Below are 20188 nucleotides of genomic sequence, written 5' to 3'. Positions count from 1 at the left end.
ACTGAGCAGAACTTGAGGCAACCTCCACCTGGGTGTTTTCCTCTGCAATGTCTCAGAGAACCTGCAAATCTCCGATAATTATCTGTTCTGTAATTATCAAGTTGGTTACAATTATTTCTACTTCATCTTGAAATCTCAGAGGACCTCTGATAACCATAGGAAAACAACTAGCAGGACATAACTTTTCCATGAAGAACCAGGGCTAGTGAGAATCAGCATTTGGTAAGACTGACTATCCCTGATAATTTTCACTGCAATAAGTCAAATGGATCAAATCAGACTGTTCTGCTCAAGTACATTTGAATGTTGATATAGAAATAGAGAAGATGACATTCATTAATACATTTTCATGGGTGAAGATACTGTTCTTTGTGTGGCTATCAGTTTTGCTGCCTCTGATGTCATGCAATACTTCTGTTAATAAATGCAACATCAACTACCCTCTTTCTGTTCGTCACAAGTATTATCAGCCAGGAGACTTCATCATTGCAGGCATCATTTCTCAGTTCTACATGTTTTCTTTTGAAATAACCTTTGAACAACATCCTTTTGATGAACTCTTTAATGATTATTTGTAAGAACCTCATTTTCTTTCATTCATTCATTTTTGAAAAACCAGATATATATCTTTATAGATTATCTTTGGTTTATTAGTGCATTATGCTCTCAATTAAACATTGGTATATTAGATTCAGAGGATACTACCCCAATTTTAATGCACTAGTATGCACAGTTTATGCTGGTAGGTGCATATTTATGCACATTATTGCCTGGAGGAGTACGCTGTAAAATTACGGAAAATTCAAAATTCAAATTATCAGTTTCAGTCCATATACTGTTTTATATAACTTATAACTGTGTCTTCATACTTCTATTAAATGTGGTAGTATAATTTTGTGCAGTACATAATTTAAATTAAATACATACGAAACCTACTTCTGGCAGTTCTCTCGCTGCGAGAAGCCAGGTTACAGGGAACCAGGCAGAGGGCCTTCTCGGTAGTGGCACCCACCCTGTGGAATGCCTTCCCACCAGATGTCAAGGAAATAAACAACTACCAGACTTTTAGAAGACATCTGAAGGCAGCCCTGTTTAGGGAAGCTTTTAATGTTTGACGGACTATTGTATTTTAATATTTTGTTGGAAGCCGCCCAGAGTGGCTGGGGTATAAATAATTTATTATTATTATTATTATTATTATTATTATTATTATTATTATTATTCTTTTGTATACCTTTTTTGAAGTAGATTAGTTATGATGCACCCTGTAAATTCTTTCCAGGGCATTGCCTCAAAGCTACCAGAACATTGTAGCCTTGGTATTTGCAATAACAGAGATTAATGACAAGCCACAGCTCTTATCTAATATAACCCTGGGATTCCACATCTACAATAGCTATTTCAGTTCAAGCTGGACTTATCATGCCTCAATGCAACTTCTTTCTGCACATGGAAAATGCATCCCTAACTTCAAGTGTGACACCCAGTACAATCCCGTAGCAGTCATTGGGGGCCCTAGCTCTGATGTTGGTGTTGACATGGCAGCAAACCTGTGCATTTACAAGATTCCCCAGGTAAGATATGCCCGTGAATCATACATCTCCTTTTCGTGGTTTGTGGATATAAAATTGCATTATCAAAACAGAAAGGCAGAGCTTTGCAAACTTTCCACATTGGAAATGTCATCATTCTGTGACACAGTAATTCAGTTTTACTAGCAAACCGGAGGTAAAGCCAACCCCTTAAAAGAGGTGTGGACACTTATCATGCAACACACCTACACCATGCAGCCAAATCACTAACCTGTTGTGACACACAGTTTGGAAAGCTCTGCAGAAAGGCATAACTTGCATGCTGCAGTTAATCATGAAATAGGGGAAAAGGTTTATTGATTCATATGATATTTTTATTTTAAAAATATCCTGTATACATATGTTACTGTTTAACAATGGTCAAACAGTTCTTTCGACAATCTTAGGTCATCTTACTGTCATATGAACTTTCCCATTCACTAATCTATTTGGAGGAGCCTCTCCTGGTGGTTAGAAGAGACAGGGGTGGCACTGTGGGTTAAACCACAGAGCCTAGGGCTTGCCGATCAGAAGGTCGGCTGTTCGAAACCCTGCGATGGGGTGAGCTCCCGTTCATCGGTCCCTGCTTCTGCCAACCTAGCAGTTCGATAAGTAGATAAATAGGTACTGCTCCGGCGCGAAGGTAAATGGCATTTCCGTGTGCTGCTCTGGTTCGCCAGAAGTGGCTTAGTCATGCTGGCCACATGACCCGGAAGCTGTACGCCAACTCCCTCTGCCAATAAAGCGAGATGAGCACCGCAACCCCAGAGTCGGTCACAACTGGACCTAATGGTCAGGGGTCCACCTGGTGGTTACACGTCCTGCAATGGTCCATCTTTGTGTTCTCCATAGTAGAACGTTTGTTGTGGAATCTGTTTCAATAAAGTAAAATCATATGCATGACTTTTTACTCAGTGCATGAACTGGTATCATTGTAATGGTTATTCTGGTACAAATGCAGCCAATTTTGTCTACTTTCACCTGTTATGATGAAAACATATCTGTATAATTTAATGTGGAAATAAATGCACATGCTCTCCTTCTCGGCCACACTTTTTCTTTTACTTAGCTTACCTATGGTGCAACTCCAGAAATAAATGATGTAACTGAAGCGGTTTTCTTCCACCGGATGTTTCCAAATGAAAAACATCAATATAGGGGAATCCTCCAGTTGCTGCTGTTTTTTAGCTGGACGTGGATTGGAGTGATTTGCTCTCAGGATGATGAGACTGGAGAAAGATTTGTAAATGTCATACTTCCCCTCTTTTCCCTGAATGGGATTTGCTTTGACTTCATAGTAAGATTCCCCAACCTATCCTTTTCCAGTGGCATTCCAAAAATGAAGGATAAGGTGAATGAGGCTAAGAAAGTCATAATGGAAAGCACTGCCAATGTGTTTGTCTTGCATGGTGATGTTAAGAATATTATCATGTTGACAACACTACTTCACATATTTGAATTGAATATACCAGTGAAGTTAAGTGGTCAAGTCTTTATTATGGTAGCCCAGATGGACTTCTCATCAGTTGGACATCAAAGTAGATGGAACGTAAACTTCATTGATGGCTCTTTATCCTTTGCAGTTCATTCCCAAGAGTTGTTAGGATTCCAGAAATTCCTTCAGATGAGAAATCCAGTTATAGACTCAGAAGATGGCTTTATCAGGGATATCTGGCAATATGCATTCAAATGCATTCTCCCCGACTCTGATATAAGTGATCAAGATATGGAATTATGCACTGGAAACGAGAAGCAGGAGAGTCTTTCTGAGCCTCTTTTTGACCCAAACGTGAGTGGCAACAGCTATAGCATCTACAATGCTGTCTATGCTTTGGCCCATGCTTTGCATACCATGCATTCATCCCAAGTTAAACACAGACCAATGGTGGGTGAAGGTAACTGGAAGCTTCTGAATCACCATCCATGGCAGGTAACCTTTTGAACAGGTGAAAACAAGAGAACTCACTTTATCTACTGGTATAACTGTGTCTGTCTTATATTATTGTTTCTCTCAGTCAAATTTGCATGTTATGTTGGAAAACTGTTGCCTTTGGTTTATCATCCATTTTACGAGTTTAGTTTTTCTTCAGCTAGTATCATTGTGGATTTGATTAGCTTGTCATCCCGGAATGGCATAACTAATGGCAAAGTTGTATGTCATTTCAAACATTTACAATTAGCTTTCTTGTTTTGACAAATTATCAAAAGATTGGGATCAGGTTGGGATTTGCAGCGTGTGGAGTGGGCTTAATCCTAAATTTGTTCCTATGTATTCCCTGCCTTCTTGTGCATAAAAAGATCCCTGCTGCATCAGAACAGAGGCACATGGAAATCAGCATCCCAGATTGCACAGTAGCCAATCAGTAGATCAGTAGTTCACTCCTATTTCTGCCTATGATATTCTGAGGCTCTGGACCCCAAATTAGTCTTGTCCCCGTTTCAAGCTTTTTCAGTTGTGTCAATTCCCAAAACATTTGATTATGAATTCCTTTTTATTTGCGGAGGAAATACTTTTGCTTATCTGTCTTGAATAGAACAACATTCAACTTCATTAGCTGATCCAGGGTTTTAATGATATTAGAGAAGAAAGGAAAAAAGGTATCTCTAATTGTTTCCACATCTGTGTAATTTTAAAATTTTATTACTACTTTTTCTATTCTCCAAGATTCTCAAGGAAGTTGATTACAAAGAAAATGACAGCACTGTTACTAGTCAAAGTGTACTCACACCACTTGGTACATAATTATGCATGGGTTTTTTTTCTCTTTTAATTTTTTTAAAGGTCCACCAGTATCTCAGGAGAATTTCATTTAACAACAGTGTGAGTGAAGAAGTTTATTTTGACCAAAATGGGGAAATAGGAGCTGGATTTGATATTATAAACTGGATTGTATTCCCCAACCAGTCCTTTCTTAAAGTCAAGATTGGAAGGATAGACCCACAGGCTGCTCCTGATAAAGTGTTCAACATTTGTGAGGATTCTATTGTGTGGTCTAAGAGTTTCAACCAGGTAGGGTCTATGTGTGTTTTGGGGTGCATTGGACCATTGAATATTCAAAAAAATAGGTCTCTGTTACCAAATATCACCCACAAAAGTAATCATTGCAAAATTAGGTAAATAGATTATGTAAGATTCTCTTTCCCTGTATAATACACCCAGAGAAAAGGAGAAACACATGGTTGTTTCCAGCTACAGACATCTATTCTGCTTTCAGTCCTAGCTTGTTTATTACCTTGTGGCTATGCAACAGAAAGCTATGTCATTCTGCCAACTTGATCAAGCCTACTTTTTTTCTGGAAATGGTTGTGATTTGCCAAATTGCTTCAACCAAAAAGGAGGCTGTGTGTTTTCCCTTTTTAAAGACTAAAGTACAGCATGGAAAGGGAAGATGTGTCATTGCACTGGCTGAGAAAATGCTACTACACATGTTCTTCCACTGACTGATACAATCAGAGACACTCTGCCCAACACATGGAGCATCACTTGAAGGGTAGTGGTGGTAACAAATGAGGTTGTTAAATTTCTGAGTTGATTGCAACTCAGATACATCAAGACATTCTTGAGACCCAAGAATGTTAAGACTTGTCAAGGCTTAGTCAGGCACTGACTTTCCTCTCTATGCATAGAGCAAACTTGAAGTTGGTGAGCAGTGGCAGGCTTCCCTGTCCTATTGTCAACACATTGAAATGCATGTCTGCAGCATCCCATTCATCTGTATAAATACTCACATATTGTTAGGGTACCACACAATCATGAACCCTGAGAAAGACGTTTCCTGTCTTCCATATGCATGTTTCTATTCACAGAAGCATGTTGCGATTAGGTGTTTCTCTTCAAACACAACTGGAGGCAGAACCTACCATGACCTAATATCTGTTTATTCATTCTCAGCCGGAAGAGGAGCTTTGATACGTGAGTAGGGAACCTGTATTCTGTTGGTTAGGTCCAGCCCATTCAAAACAATGTTTTCAACTCAAATCTACATCTCCCAAAACATTGAATCAATGTACTTGGCATAATAAGCTAAAGCTGCACTTCTGGGTACAATCACCTAAAACTGAGTCACATAGCTATCAGGAGAACATACCTTCTAGTTTTCATGTATAGGAGATGCAAAACACAATAACACTATCAAAAAATAAGCAAAAATTAGTGAAAGAACAACTATCAATAAAGATTATGCCAAACTCAATTTTGCTGAGATCCAGTGGGCTAATCCATTAGAAAGTACGCAAGACATTTGTCACATTCATAACAAAGTTCACCAACAGGGGAGGGCCAATAGCTCATTGCATACCTACAGGTACCCTTGACACTAGCAACCCTGTTATTTCATGCGAGGATCAAACATTTTTTGAAATGTCTGTTAGATGCCAATTCCTAATACATATTTTCTGAATCCCTAAATATTTATCTCTTTCCTCGATGGCCAGGCAGTACCTCTTTCTACATGTAATGAGAATTGCCCTTTGGGCTATCGTAAGACCAAGAAAGAAGGTGAACAATTTTGCTGCTATGATTGCCTCCCGTGTCCAGAAGGAAAGATCTCCAATGAAAAGGGTAAGGGATGCCTTTACTAAGATTGTCAGCTTATATTCATTTAACTTTTGTAGTAAAAGTGGTTTAGAATCCTAAAGGGGTATTGTTTACTGATATAAGGTTATAGTTTGATACACCTAGGCTGGATCTACACTGATTTGTAAAAAAGCTAATAAAAGCAAACCACAGTAATATAGCTCCTAATGCAATTTTCCATTGAGGATGGATCGGTGCTCTACAGCAACCTCTGGTGTCACATTTTTATAACACATTTTTAACATTTTAACTGACCTGTGTAGATGAGTCCCTAGTGATATGTTCATGTTTAATTATTAGTGGTCAATTCAACAGTTTGGTGGAAATAATGAAAAATATTATACTCAGTATTATTTTTCCAGGGAAAAAAGTGCCATAACTCACCATGAATACCACCCTTGTTCTCTTAGAATGGCAATGATGCCCACCAGAGAGGTACCGGAATACAGTTACAGAGTTCTGCCTGAAAATATATGCCGGATTATGCTCTAACCAAACTTAATGGAAATTTATCTCTTCAAATGCCTATATGAAATGATCTGACCCCAGGTTTCAAACTAATGTACAACTATGCATGGATTGGGGGGTTATTTTTATGTCATTTTTTTTGCTTATGTATAACTGCACTTTCAAAGAAAATATAAGAAGTCAGTATGCAACATAATACATAAATATATTCTTAATAAAACACACTACATTGATAGCAGTATAAACACCAGGAACATATAAATGAGAATTGGTTGGATTTAAGAAAATCATATTCCAAAGGTCTGTCTGAACAATACAGTTTTAAAAGACATCTGAAAGAAAGTAAGGATGATTCCTATGAAGCTTCAGTTGGCAAGGAGATCTATGGGGCAGAGACTGCCACACTCACGGGGCAGTGCCGGGGAAAGGAAGATCAAATCTCAGAGGCACTGGATCCACCCAAGAACCTGCACCAGATGTTGTAGTCTCACACTTCTAGTCCAACACCATTACAGTGTTTGAGGTAGCTTAGTCTGAAACATTGTTGTTGGTGTAAGATAACTCAATGAGCTTCAAGACTGATAGGACATTTCTTTTAGGATAGACACAGTTCTAATCTCAACACCTCTAGTCTAGCACAACTACAGTGCATTTCTCTCCGCTAAGAGAGGCAGCTTCAGTGCTTGGTTGAATTTCCTTTGATTAAAGGAGATCTGCACCATTGGTTGCTTTTGGAACACACTTGCTTGTAGAGCCCTATTGAGATGGCACACGTCTCTTGTAGATTTTGACCAACCAGGTTGATTAGTATAGTAAGCTACAATTTGGGGTTCTATGTACAATAAAGATTTCTATCTTTTTCAGACATGGTGGACTGCTTTCTATGTCCAGAAGGACAATATCCAAATATCAACAAAGATTCCTGCATTCCCAAAAGTATTAGCTTCTTGTCTTATGAAGAACCTTTGGGGACCAGTTTGGCCATTCTGGCACTTTCCTTTTCTTCCATCACAACTTTGGTGCTTTGGGTCTTCATTCAGCATAAGAACACTCCCATAGTCAAAGCCAACAACCGGGACCTCACCTACACTCTCCTCACCTCCCTCCTGCTCTGTTTCCTTTGTCCTCTGTTTTTCATTGGGCAACCTCAGATGGTGATGTGTCTCCTTCGACAAACCATGTTTGGCGTCATCTTCTCAGTTGCTGTCTCTTCTGTTTTGGCCAAAACTATCATAGTGTTTCTGGCTTTCATGGCCACCAAGCCTGGGTCCAGGATGAGGAAGTGGGTGGGCAATAGACTGGCTTTTTCCATTGTTCTTTCCTGCACTCTTATTCAAGCCACAATGTGCAGTGTATGGCTTGCAACCTCTCCTCCATTCCCAGAATCTGACATGAACTCCATGCCTGAAGAAATTATAGTGGAATGCAATGAAGGTTCTGTCACCATGTTTTACTCTGTCCTGGGTTTCATGGGTGTACTTGCCTTTGTCAGCTTCACTGTGGCTTTCCTAGCCAGGAAATTGCCGGACAGTTTCAATGAAGCCAAGTTCATCACCTTCAGCATGTTGGTCTTCTGCAGCGTTTGGCTGTCCTTCATTCCAACCTACTTGAGCACAAAGGGAAAATACATGGTGGCAGTTGAGATCTTCTCCATTTTGACCTCCAGTGCTGGCTTACTGGGCTGCATCTTTTCCCCCAAATGCTATATCATTATCTTGAGGCCTGAGCTGAACAATAAAGATATGTTAATAAGAAGAAAGTAGCACATGCTAAAAAAATTCTAGTAGTTGACTTTGCCTATGATATAAAAACCTGCCCAATTTCTTTGTAAGTTTCCCAGAAGCCGAGAGGTGGAAGAGGATTCCACAGAAGGTGAATTCTACAGTGGATTCATCTGATTCAATTGGATCCTGAGTCCACTTCAGAAATCAGAGCCCTGTGTATCCATTTATGAGATATCTGTGGACTGCCACACTGCCTCTGCCTGGTAGTTCTTCTTTTCTTGCCTTTTAGAAAAATGCTAGAACAGGTCAATCCAACACTCATAGTTTGAAACAGTTAGTGCACAGTAGTCCTGACTTCTATGCATGTGTGGGAGCAATCTGATTTTCTTTTCACCTTGGTGGGGTGGGCAGAGTGACAACTCTTGTACTTCTGCCCTCTGAGGTAAGGCAAGTGCTTCAGTCTGCCTCATGGGCTCTGGTCATCAGCATCCTGATGAAACACACTCCTGAATTCCAGATTACCCCACTTTGTGGTTTCATTTTGATGCTAACAGCAGGGGAGATGAACTCAAACTTTGAGTAACTCCACAGTGGAGTCTCAATTGGGCCAAATAAAAACCCACAGGCACCACTTTCTGGAGTTGAAAATTCAAGTAGGAGTAGAACCATTGTGAAACAATGCACACTACTACTAGCACAGATAGCCTCCCCAGAAGGATGCCATGGTTGATGGTATTAAAAGTCACTGAAAGGTCAAGCAGAATAAACAGGAACATGTTCCCACTGTCTCCTTCCCCACATAGATCACCACACTGGGTGGCCAAGATAGTCTTAGGACAAAACCAGGCCTGCACCCTGAATTTTATTGCCTCCAGCACATTAGCAATTATCTGCTGGAGAACATCTCTCAAGAAATGGACATTTGCAACTGGCCTATAGGTTTTCAAGACTTCTGGGTCCATGGAGGATTTTTAAAGCAGCAGCCTCACTGCCAATTTCAGATGTCCTGAACCATCAGAACTCAGCTGGCAGTCCCCTCTCTGCCAAATGTTATCTGCCACTATGGGTTAGTTCATAAACTACGAAATTCTATCAATTTCATTTGTAATGTAAGACAGGTATACTCACCATGCTGCTTTAGATTCCTGCTGAGATCTCTCTTTTCTTTTCCCTCCGGCAAGTCAAGTGGCTTTTAAGTGTTGCTGGTTCAACTTGTGTCATTGATAATTATTATATATTGTTTTATGCTTAGAACATGAATGGAGAACTTGTGGACCAGCCATAGGCAACACAGTCAGTGTAATGTAAAAACCACTTCCCAAAAGCTAGCAGAATAAAGCACAGGTTTGGTACCCATTTCTGTGCTATTTGCTCTCAGAAAACAAACTTTTTTAAAACCAGGAAAATGTAAATTTTACACTGCAAGTTTCTGTTATTTCTGTTCTGAAGCAACCTTTGAATGGAGTGTCCTTCAACACATACTTCCCCCATGCTTTGTTCCTGGAGCCTTTTTTTCTTTCCTAGTTGGAGCAAGCTGACAGTCTATTGGCTGAGTGTTCAGTGGCTACTCTCCCTACCCTTGAGGGCTCCTGCCAAGAACACTGAGGTGAAGGAGAACCGCACACACAACCTTTTTAAAAACTAGGGAAATCGTGTTAGTTTTGCATTGCAAGTTTCTAGATTCAGGTAGATAGCCGTGTTGGTCCAATGCAGTCTAAATAAATAAATAAATAAATAAATAAATAAATAAATAAATAAATAAATAATGTCCAGTAGCACCTTAGAGACCAACTAAGTTTGTTCTGGGTATAAGCTTTCATGTGCATGCACAATTCTTCAGTTACACTGAAACAGAAGTCACCAGACCATTATACAGTATATAATGGGAGGGTGAGGTGGGGTGGGTTTTTTCTCAGAAGGGTAGTAGGAGATGGGTGATTGACTCAATGGGTATGGTAAACCTGTTGACAACTGTTAACGACTGTAATTACTCCTACAGGAAAAAGCAGGAGATAGTATGCAGATAACCAAAATTAGTTTTAGCATATGTAATGAGACAAGAATCCAATATCTCTATTCAAACCAGGCCTCACCATAGTTTTCAGTTTAGTAATAAGTTGTAATTCAGCAACTTCTCTTTCAAGTCTATTTCTGAAATTATTTTGTAACAAGACAGCTGCTTTGAGATCCTGTATTGAATGTCCTGGAAGACTGAATTTTTCTCCTACTGGCTTCTCTGTCTTGTGATTTCTGATGTCCAATTTATGTCATTTATCCTTTGGTGTAGGGTTTGGCCTGTTTGTCCAATACAGAGGGCACTGCTGGCATTTGATGGCATACACAATGTTAGAAGATGAGCAATTAAATAAGCCTGAGATGGTATGTTTTTGGACCCAGTGATGTTGTTGGGCCAGTGATGGGTGTATGTGGTAGCAAAGTTGGCATCTGGGTTTATTGCAGGCCAGTGTCCATGTTAAGTCTGGTTGCTGTATTATTGTGGGTGAGGAGTTGTTTATGATTGGGTGGCTGTCTGTAGGCAATGAAAGGTCTTCCTCCCAGAGCTTTTTCTCTTTTGGGTCTGTCTTGCAGCAAGTTAAGACAGACTCAATAGAGAAAATAACAGAACACCACTAGAAATCACATACAGCTCCCAAGTTAAAACAGTTCAACACAACATCAGAGATTTACAACCTCTCCTAGACAATGACAGTTATCTTTCTCAAGCTACAGACAGACACATTGCCTACAGACAGACACATTCAGATGATCACATTCAACATTTTGATAGCTATGTTCTACATATAGAATTGCTGGGCCTGGCACAATCACATGGAATGCTGGGTCTATGCTGCTTGTGATACATACAGTGGCAGGAAGGTGACCATTGCCCAAGTGTCCTGCTCTAGTCCTATTTGCTGAATGGGTTTTTTGCCTCCAAAATCTCCACTTTCCAAAAATGCATTGCAAACAATATTCTGGTTCTGATGCTGTCTGGGTAAAAAGAAGTTACCAATGCAAGTTCCTGTATCACTTGCTGCCCCAATGAGGAGAACGGGAAGCAACGTCCGCTGGGATGTGATAAGCATGTTTTCCTCTGCCATGTCTCAGGGAACCTGCAATTCTGAGTAAGATGTTATCTCCTCTGTAATGATCAAGTTCATCACAATTTATTCCACTACATTTTCAAATCTCAGCGGACCTCTGATAACCAAGGGAAAACAACTAGCATGACATAACACAACCATTTACATAGACTTTTCCATGAAGAACCAGGGCTAGTGAGAATCAGCATTTTGTAAGACAGACTATCCCTGATACTTTTCACTGAATAAGCCTTCACTGCAATAAGTCCAATAGATTTCCATTCAAATCAGACTGTGCTGCTCAAGGACATATGAATGTTGATATGGAAATAGAGAAAATGACATTCATTAAGATATTTTCATGGGTGAAGATACTGTTCTTTGTGTGGCTATCAGTTTTGCTGCCTCTGATGTCATGCAATACTCCTGTTAATAAATGCAACATCAACTACCCTCTCTCTGTTCGTCACAAGTATTATCAGTCAGGAGACTTCATCATTGCAGGCATCGTTTCTCTGTTCTACATTTTTTCTGATGAAATAACCTTTGAACGACATCCTTCTGATGAACTCTTTAATGATTATTTGTAAGAATTTCATTTCTTCTTCTTCTTCTTTTATTTTTTTTAAAAAACATATGTAATATGTAAAAATAATTCTTTTTTTACAATTCCACCTTTCCATGGATGCAATCTATGTTCCCAGTATATCAGCTCTGTCATTTCCCTTATGAATGGTAACTTTACCCCCTCCTATTAAAATCAAACAGGAGCATCCAATTTTGATTTTTTGTAAAGCATTTTTAATTGTATTTATATATTTGTAAGAATACTTATAAATTGCCAACTCATAAAAATATAAAAACAGTGTGCAGTGGTATATTTAAAACATGATAAAACTATAAAAATATTTATGCTTGTATATGCATTTTATGCACATTACTTGGATGCAGAAGTACACTGTAAAATTTGGATATATTCAAAATTCAAATTATGTTGAGTTTTCAGCCCATATACTGTTTTGGAAAATGCAGATTAGGCATATAAATAAGAACAGTATTGAACTCATTCCCCTTCCTTATAAGTGTTTCTTCACCTCTGAACTGTGGCCATATAATATTTTTGTGCAGTACACTAATTAAACATATTGTTATAGATTTAGGGGGACCCCCCACTGAACCCTAAAATTATTAAATGGTAGGATTTTTTTTATTTGGGATGTGAAGCAAGAAATACAAGCTGCAGAGGAATTCCCAAACCAGCCTATGCAAAACAACCTGGCCAAGTTAGGGTCACTAATGAACAATACAGGGTCATTGAGGGTCATTGGCAATACAAGAGAACTGTGTCCCCGTCCCTGTCCCCCCCCCCCCGCCCTGAGGTGTGAACAAAGACAGGCTGTGTGTGTTGGAAGGTTGTCTGGGTAACTGGGTGTGAGGTGACAGGAAAAGAGAGCTTTTAGCAAGGTGTGCTGTGAAGAAGGAGGCAGAGAAAAGGACTGGGGAGGCTGGCTGAAGGCTGGCTGGGAAAGATGCCTTGGACTCCAGGGCTGCAGTGTTGTGGGGGACAATCCCCTCAGCAAATGGCCATGCTGTAAGATTTGGACTCCCTCCATGCACACTGAAGGTTTAAATTGGGGAATAAACCATATTTATGAAAGCTATGATATTCTTCTCCATATTTCAGTTCTCCAAAGAAACACAGACCCTGGGTGAGGGCATCGAACCCGCTTAAACCTTCCTATCACTTGGCAGAGAAAGAGGGAGGCACCCAACATTTGTAACAATAAATAGATATGATACATACTTTTGAATGCCTTATTCTGGAGGAGACAATCTATGACGTAGACTTTGCCTTTCTTTGCAGAATGTTGCTTCAGAGCTACCAGCACCTTGTAGCCTTGGTATTTGCTGTAAAAGAGATTAATGACAATCCACAGCTCTTATCTAATATAACCCTGGGATTCCACATCTACAATAGCTATTTCAGTGCAAGCTGGACTTATCATGCCTCAATGCAACTTCTTTCTGCACATGGAAAATGCATCCCTAACTTCAAGTGTGACACCCAGTACAATCCCGTAGCAGTCATTGGGGGACCCAGTTTTGATGTTGGTGTTCACATGGCAGCTAATCTGTGCATTTACAAGATTCCCCAGGTAAGATGTGCTCATGGGAGCTTATTAATACATCTCTTTTTGTGGATATAAAATTGTATTATACAAACAGAAAGACAGAGCTTTCCAAATTTTCCATTTTGGAAAGTTTATTATTTTGCAACAAAATAATTCAGTTTTACTAGCAAACCGGAGGTAAAGCCAACCCCTTAAAAGAGGTTTGGACACATATCATGCAACACACCTACGCAGTGCAGCCAACTCACTAACCTGTTGTGACACACAGTTTGGAAAGCTCTGCAGAAAGGCATAACTTGCATGCTGCAGTTAATCATGAAATAGGGGGAAAGCTTTATTGATTCATATGATTTTTTTATTTTAAAAATATCCTGTATACATATGCTACTGTTTAGCAATGGTCAAACATTTCTGTCTACAACCTTGGGTCATCTTACTGTCATATGAGCATCCCCATTCACTGACTTGTTTGGAGGAACCCCTCCTGGTGGTTACATGTACTGCAATTGTCTATCTTCATGTTCACCATAGTAGAACCTTTGTTGTGGAATCTATTTCATTAAGGTAAAAACAAACGGGAGACTTTTAACACAGTGTATGATCTGGAATCATTGTTAATATGGGACATGTGCAGTCAACCATAATTTTTTTCTGCTTTCACTGTTATCAAGAAATCATATCTGTATAATTTAATGTGGAAATAAATGCACATGCTCTCCTTCTCAGCCACACTTTTTCTTTTACTTAGCTTACCTATGGTGCTACTCCAGAAATAAATGATGTAACTGAAATGGTTTTCTTCCACCGGATGTTTCCAAATGAAAACCATCAATATAGGGGAATCCTCCAGTTGCTGCTGTTTTTTAACTGGACGTGGATTGGAGTGATTTGCTCTCAGAATGATGAGACTGGAGAAAGATTTGTAAATGTCATACTTCCCTTCTTTTCCTTGAATGGGATCTGCTTTGACTTCATAGTAAGATTCCCCAACCTATCCTTTTCCAGTGGCATTATAAATATGTCGAAAGAGGTGAATAAGGCTAATCAAGTTATAATGGAAAGCACTGCCAACGTGTTTATCTTGCATGGTGATGTTAAGAATATAATCATGTTGACAACACTACTGTACATTTTTGAATTGAATATACCAGTGAAGTTAAGTGGTCAAGTCTTTATTATGGTAGCCCAGATGGACTTCTCATCAGTTGGACATCAAAGTAGATGGAACGTAAACTTCATTGATGGCTCTTTATCCTTTGCAGTTCATTCTCAAGAGTTGTTAGGATTCCAGAAATTCCTTCACATGAGAAATCCAGTTATAGACTCAGAAGATGGCTTTCTCAGGGATATCTGGCAATATGCATTCAAATGCATTCTCCCCGACTCTGATATAGGTAATCAAGATATGGAATTATGCACTGGATACGAGAAGCAGGAGAGTCTTTCTGAGCCTCTTTTTGACCCAAGCGTGAGTGGCAACAGCTATAGCATCTACAATGCTGTCTATGCTTTGGCCCATGCTTTGCATGCCATGCATTCATCCCAAGTTAAACACAGACCAATGGTGGGTGAAGGTAACTGAAAGCTTCTGAATCACCATCCATGGCAGGTAACCTTTTGAACAGGTGAAAACAAGAGAACTCACTTTATCTATTGGTATAACTGTGTCTGTCTTATATTATTGTTTCTCTCTGTCAAATTTGCATGTTATGTTGGTTTATCATCCATTTTACGAGTTTAGCTTTTCTCCAGTTAATATCATTGTGGATTTGATTAGCTCGTGATTCCAGAAGGGTATAACTAATGTTGAAGTTGTATGTTATTTTAAACATTTACAATTAGCTATCTTGTTTTTGCAAATTATCAAAAGACTGGGATCAGGTTGGGATTTGCAACATGTGGAGTGGGCTTAATCCTAAACTTGTTCCTAAGTATTCCCTGCCTTCTTGTGTGTAAAAAGATCCCTGCTGCATCAGAACAGAGGCACATGGAAATCAGCATCCCAGATTGCACAGTAGCCAATCAGATGCCTACTAAAAATCCACAAGTAGATCAGTAGTTCACTCCTATTTCTGCCTATGTTAATCTGAGGCTCTGGACCCCAAAGTAGTCTTGTCCCCGTTTCAAGCTTTTTCAGTTGTGTCAATTCCCAAAACATTTGATAATGAATTCCTTTGTATTTGCGGAGGAAATACTTTTGCTTATCTGTCTTGAATAGAACAACATTCAACTTCATTAGTTGATCCAGGGTTTTAATGATATTAGAGAAGAAAGGAAAAAAGGTATCTCTAATTGTTTCCACATCTGTGTAATTTTAAAATTTTATTACTACTTTTTCTGTTGTCCAAGATTCTCAAGGAAGTTGATTACAAAAAAAATGACAGCACTGTTACTAGTCAAAGTGTACTAACACCACTTGGTACATAATTATGTATGGGGTTTTTTCTCTTTTATTTTTTTTAAAGGTCCACCAGTATCTTAGGAGAATTTCATTTAACAACAGTGTGAATGAAGAAGTTTATTTTGACCAAAATGGGGAAATAGGAGCTGGATTTGATATTATAAACTGGATTGCATTCCCCAACCAGTCCTTTCTTAAAGTCAAAATTGGAAGGATAGACCCACAGGCTGCTCCTGATAAAGTGTTCAACATTTGTGAGGATTCTATTGTGTGGTCTAAAAGTTTCAACCAGGTAGGGTTGGGGTGCATTGGACCATTGAATATTCAAAAAAATAGGTCTCTGTTACCAAATATCACCCACAAAAGTAATCATTGCAAAATTAGGTAAATAGATTATGTAAGATTCTCTTTCCCTGTATAATACACCCAGAGAAAAGGAGAAACACTTGGTTGTTTCCAGCTACAGACATCTATTCTGCTTTCAGTCCTAGCTTGTTTATTACCTTGTGGCTATGCAACAGAAAGCTATGTCATTCTGCCAACTTGATCAAGCCTACTTTTTTTCTGGAAATGGTTGTGATTTGCCAAATTGCTTCAACCAAAAAGGAGGCTGTGTGTTTTCCCTTTTTTAAGACTAAAGTACAGCATGGAAAGGGAAGATGTGTCATTGCACTGGCTGAGAAAATGCTACTACACATGTCCTTCCACTGACTGATACAATCAGAGACACTCTGCCCAACACATGGAGCATCACTTGAAGGGTAGTGGTGGTAACAAATGAGGCTGTTAAATTTCTGAGTTGATTGCAACTCAGATACATCAAGACATTCTTGAGACCCAAGAATGTTAAGACTTGTCAAGGCTTAGATGGTGAGCAGTGGCAGGCTACCCTGTCCTATTGTCAACACATTGAAATGCATGTCTGCAGCATCCCATTCATCTGTATAAATACTCACATGTTGTTAGGGTACCACACAACCATGAACCCTGAGAAAGAAGTCTCCTGTCTTCCATATGCATGTTTCTATTCACAGAAGCATGTTGCGATTAGGTGTTTCTCTTCAAACACAACTGGAGGCAGAACCTACCATGACCTAATATCTGTTTATTCATTCTCAGCCGGAAGAGGAGCTTTGATACCTGAGTAGGGAACCTGTATTCTGTTGGTTAGGTCCAGCCCATTCAAAACAATGTTTTCAACTCAAATCTACATCTCCCAAAACATTGAATCAGTTTACTTGGCATAATAAGCTAAAGCTGCACTTCTGGGTACAATCACCTAAAACTGAGTCACATAGCTATCAGGAGAACATACCTTCTAGTTTTCATGTATAGGAGTTGCAAAACACAATAACACTATCAAAAAATAAGCAAAAATTAGTGAAAGAGCAACTATCAATAAAGATTATGCCAAACTCAATTTTGCTGAGATCCAGTGGATAATACAGTGGGCTAATCCATTAGAAAGTACGCAAGACATTTGTCATATTCATAACAAAGTTCACCAACAGGGGAGGGCCAATAGCTCATTGCATACCTACAGGTACCCTTGACATTAGCAGCCCTGTTATTTCATGCGAGGATCAAACATTTTTTGAAATGTCTGTTAGATGCCAATTCCTAATACATATTTTCTGAATCCTTAAATATTTAACTCTTTCCTCGATGGCCAGGCAGTACCTCTTTCTACATGTAATGACAATTGCCCTTTGGGCTATCGTAAGACCAAGAAAGAAGGTGAACAATTTTGCTGCTATGATTGCCTCCTGTGTCCAGAAGGAAAGATCTCCAATGAAAAGGGTAAGGGATGCCTTTACTAAGATTGTCAGCTTATATTCATGTAACCTTTGTAGTAAAAGTGGTTTAGAATCCTAAAGGGGTATTGTTTACTGATATAAGGTTATAGTTTGATACACCTAGGCCGGATCTACACTGATTTGTAAAAAAGCTAAAAAAAGCAAACCACCGTAATATAGCTCTGAATGCAATTTTCCATTGAGGATGGATCGGTGCTCTACAGCACCCTCTGGTGTCACATTTTTATAACACATTTTTAACATTTTAACTGACCAATGTAGATGAGTCCCTAGTGATATGTTCATGTTTAACTATTAGTGGTCAATTCAACGGCTTGGTGGAAATAATGAAAAATATTATACTCAGTATTATTTTTCCAGAAAAAAAGGTGCCGTAACTCACCATGAATACCACCCTTGTTCTCTTAGAATGGCAATGATGCCCACCAGAGAGGTACCAGAATACAGTTACAGAGTTCTGCCTGAAAATATATGCCGGATTATGCTCTAACCAAACTTAATGAAAATTTATCTCTTCAAATGCCTATATGAAATGATCTGACCCCAGGTTTCAAACAAATGTACATGTACAACAATGCATAGATTGGGGGTTAATTTTATTTCATGTTTTTGCTTATGTATAACTGCACTTTCAAAGAAAATATAAGAAGTCAGTATGCAACATAATACATAAATACATTCTTAATAAAACACACTACATTGATAGCAGTATAAACACCAGAAACATATAAATGAGAATTGGTTGGATTTAAGAAAATTATATTCCAAAGGTCTGTCTGAACAATACAGTTTTAAAAGACATCTGAAAGAAAGTAAGGATGATTCCTACGAAACTTCAGTTGGCAAGGAGATCTATGGGGCAGAGACTGCCACACTCACAGGGCAGTGCCGGGGAAAGGAAGATCAAATCTCAGAGGCACTGGATCCACCCAAGAACCTGCACCAGATGTTGTAGTTTCACACTTCTAGTCCAACACCTTTACAGTGTTTGAGGTAGCTTAGTCTGAAACATTGTTGTTGGTGTAAGATAAGTCAGTGAGCTTCAAGACTGATAGGACATTTCTTTTAGGATAGACACAGTTCTAAACACCTCTAGTGTAACATGTCTACAGTGCATTTGCTCTCCCATAAGAGAGGCAGCTTCAGTGCTTGGTTGAATTTCCTTTGATTAAAGGCGATCTACATTGGTTGCTTTTGGAACACACTTGCTTGTAGAGCCCTATTGGGATGGCACACGTCTCTTGTAGATTTTGACCAACCAGGTTGATTAGTATAGTAAGGTACAATTTGGGGTTCTATGTACAATAAAGGTTTCTATCTTTTTCAGACATGGTGGACTGCTTTCTATGTCCAGAAGGACAATATCCAAATATCAATAAAGATTCCTGCATTCCCAAAAGTATTAGCTTCTTGTCTTATGAAGAACCTTTGGGGACCAGTTTGGCCATTCTGGCACTTTCCTTTTCTTCCATCACAGCTTTGGTGCTTTGGGTCTTCATTCAGCATAAGGACACTCCCATAGTCAAAGCCAACAACCGGGACCTCACCTACACTCTCCTCACCTCCCTCCTGCTCTGTTTCCTTTGCCCTCTGTTTTTCATTGGGCAACCTCAGATGGTGATGTGTCTCCTTCGACAAACCATGTTTGGAGTCATCTTCTCAGTTGCTGTCTCTTCTGTTTTGGCCAAAACTATCATAGTGTTTCTGGCTTTCATGGCCACGAAACCTGGGTCCAGGATGAGGAAGTGGGTGGGCAATAGACTGGCTTTTTCTATTGTTCTTTCCTGCACTCTTATTCAAGCCACAATGTGCAGTGTATGGCTTGCAACCTCTCCTCCATTCCCAGAATCTGACATGAACTCCATGCCTGAAGAAATTATAGTGGAATGCAATGAAGGTTCTGTCACCATGTTTTACTCTGTCCTGGGTTTCATGGGTGTACTTGCCTTTGTCAGCTTCACTGTGGCTTTCCTAGCCAGGAAATTGCCAGACAGTTTCAATGAAGCCAAGTTCATCACCTTCAGCATGTTGGTCTTCTGCAGCGTTTGGCTGTCCTTCATTCCAACCTACTTGAGCACAAAGGGAAAATACATGGTGGCAGTGGAGATCTTCTCCATTTTGACCTCCAGTGCTGGCTTACTGGGCTGCATCTTTTCCCCCAAATGCTATATCATTATCCTGAGGCCTGAGCTGAACAATAAAGATATATTAATAAGAAGAAAGTAGCACACGCTAAACAAATTCTAGTAGTTGACTTTGCCTATGATATAAAAACCTGCCCAATTTCTTTGTAAGTTTCCCAGAAGCCGAGGGGTGGAGAGGATTCCACAGAAGGTGAATTCTACAGTGGATTCATCTGATTCAATTGGATCCTGAGTCCACTTCAGAAATCAGAGCCCTGTGGATCCATTTATGA

The 20188-nt window shown here is 39.4% G+C and overlaps 2 protein-coding genes across 2 annotated transcripts; both read left to right on the top strand.

The window, feature by feature from the left end:
• Positions 1-5190: 5190 nt before the first annotated feature.
• Positions 5191-19998, top strand: LOC309354707 (vomeronasal type-2 receptor 26-like; the record flags this gene model as incomplete). Its single annotated transcript, XM_081884972.1, has 3 exons — positions 5191-5214; positions 6006-6132; positions 19100-19998. 3 exons carry the CDS (start codon positions 5191-5193, stop codon positions 19996-19998), a joined length of 1050 nt encoding a protein of 349 aa, XP_081741098.1.
• Positions 7482-8378, top strand: LOC309356033 (vomeronasal type-2 receptor 26-like; the record flags this gene model as incomplete). Its single annotated transcript, XM_081887215.1, has 1 exon — positions 7482-8378. One exon carries the CDS (start codon positions 7482-7484, stop codon positions 8376-8378), a length of 897 nt encoding a protein of 298 aa, XP_081743341.1.
• Positions 19999-20188: the final 190 nt, after the last annotated feature.

The sequence above is a fragment of the Podarcis melisellensis genome (assembly GCF_964234715.1).
Source record: "Podarcis melisellensis genome assembly, chromosome: 13".
In the NCBI taxonomy this organism is placed as follows: domain Eukaryota; kingdom Metazoa; phylum Chordata; class Lepidosauria; order Squamata; family Lacertidae; genus Podarcis; species Podarcis melisellensis.
This window is presented reverse-complemented; position numbering and strand designations above follow the sequence as displayed.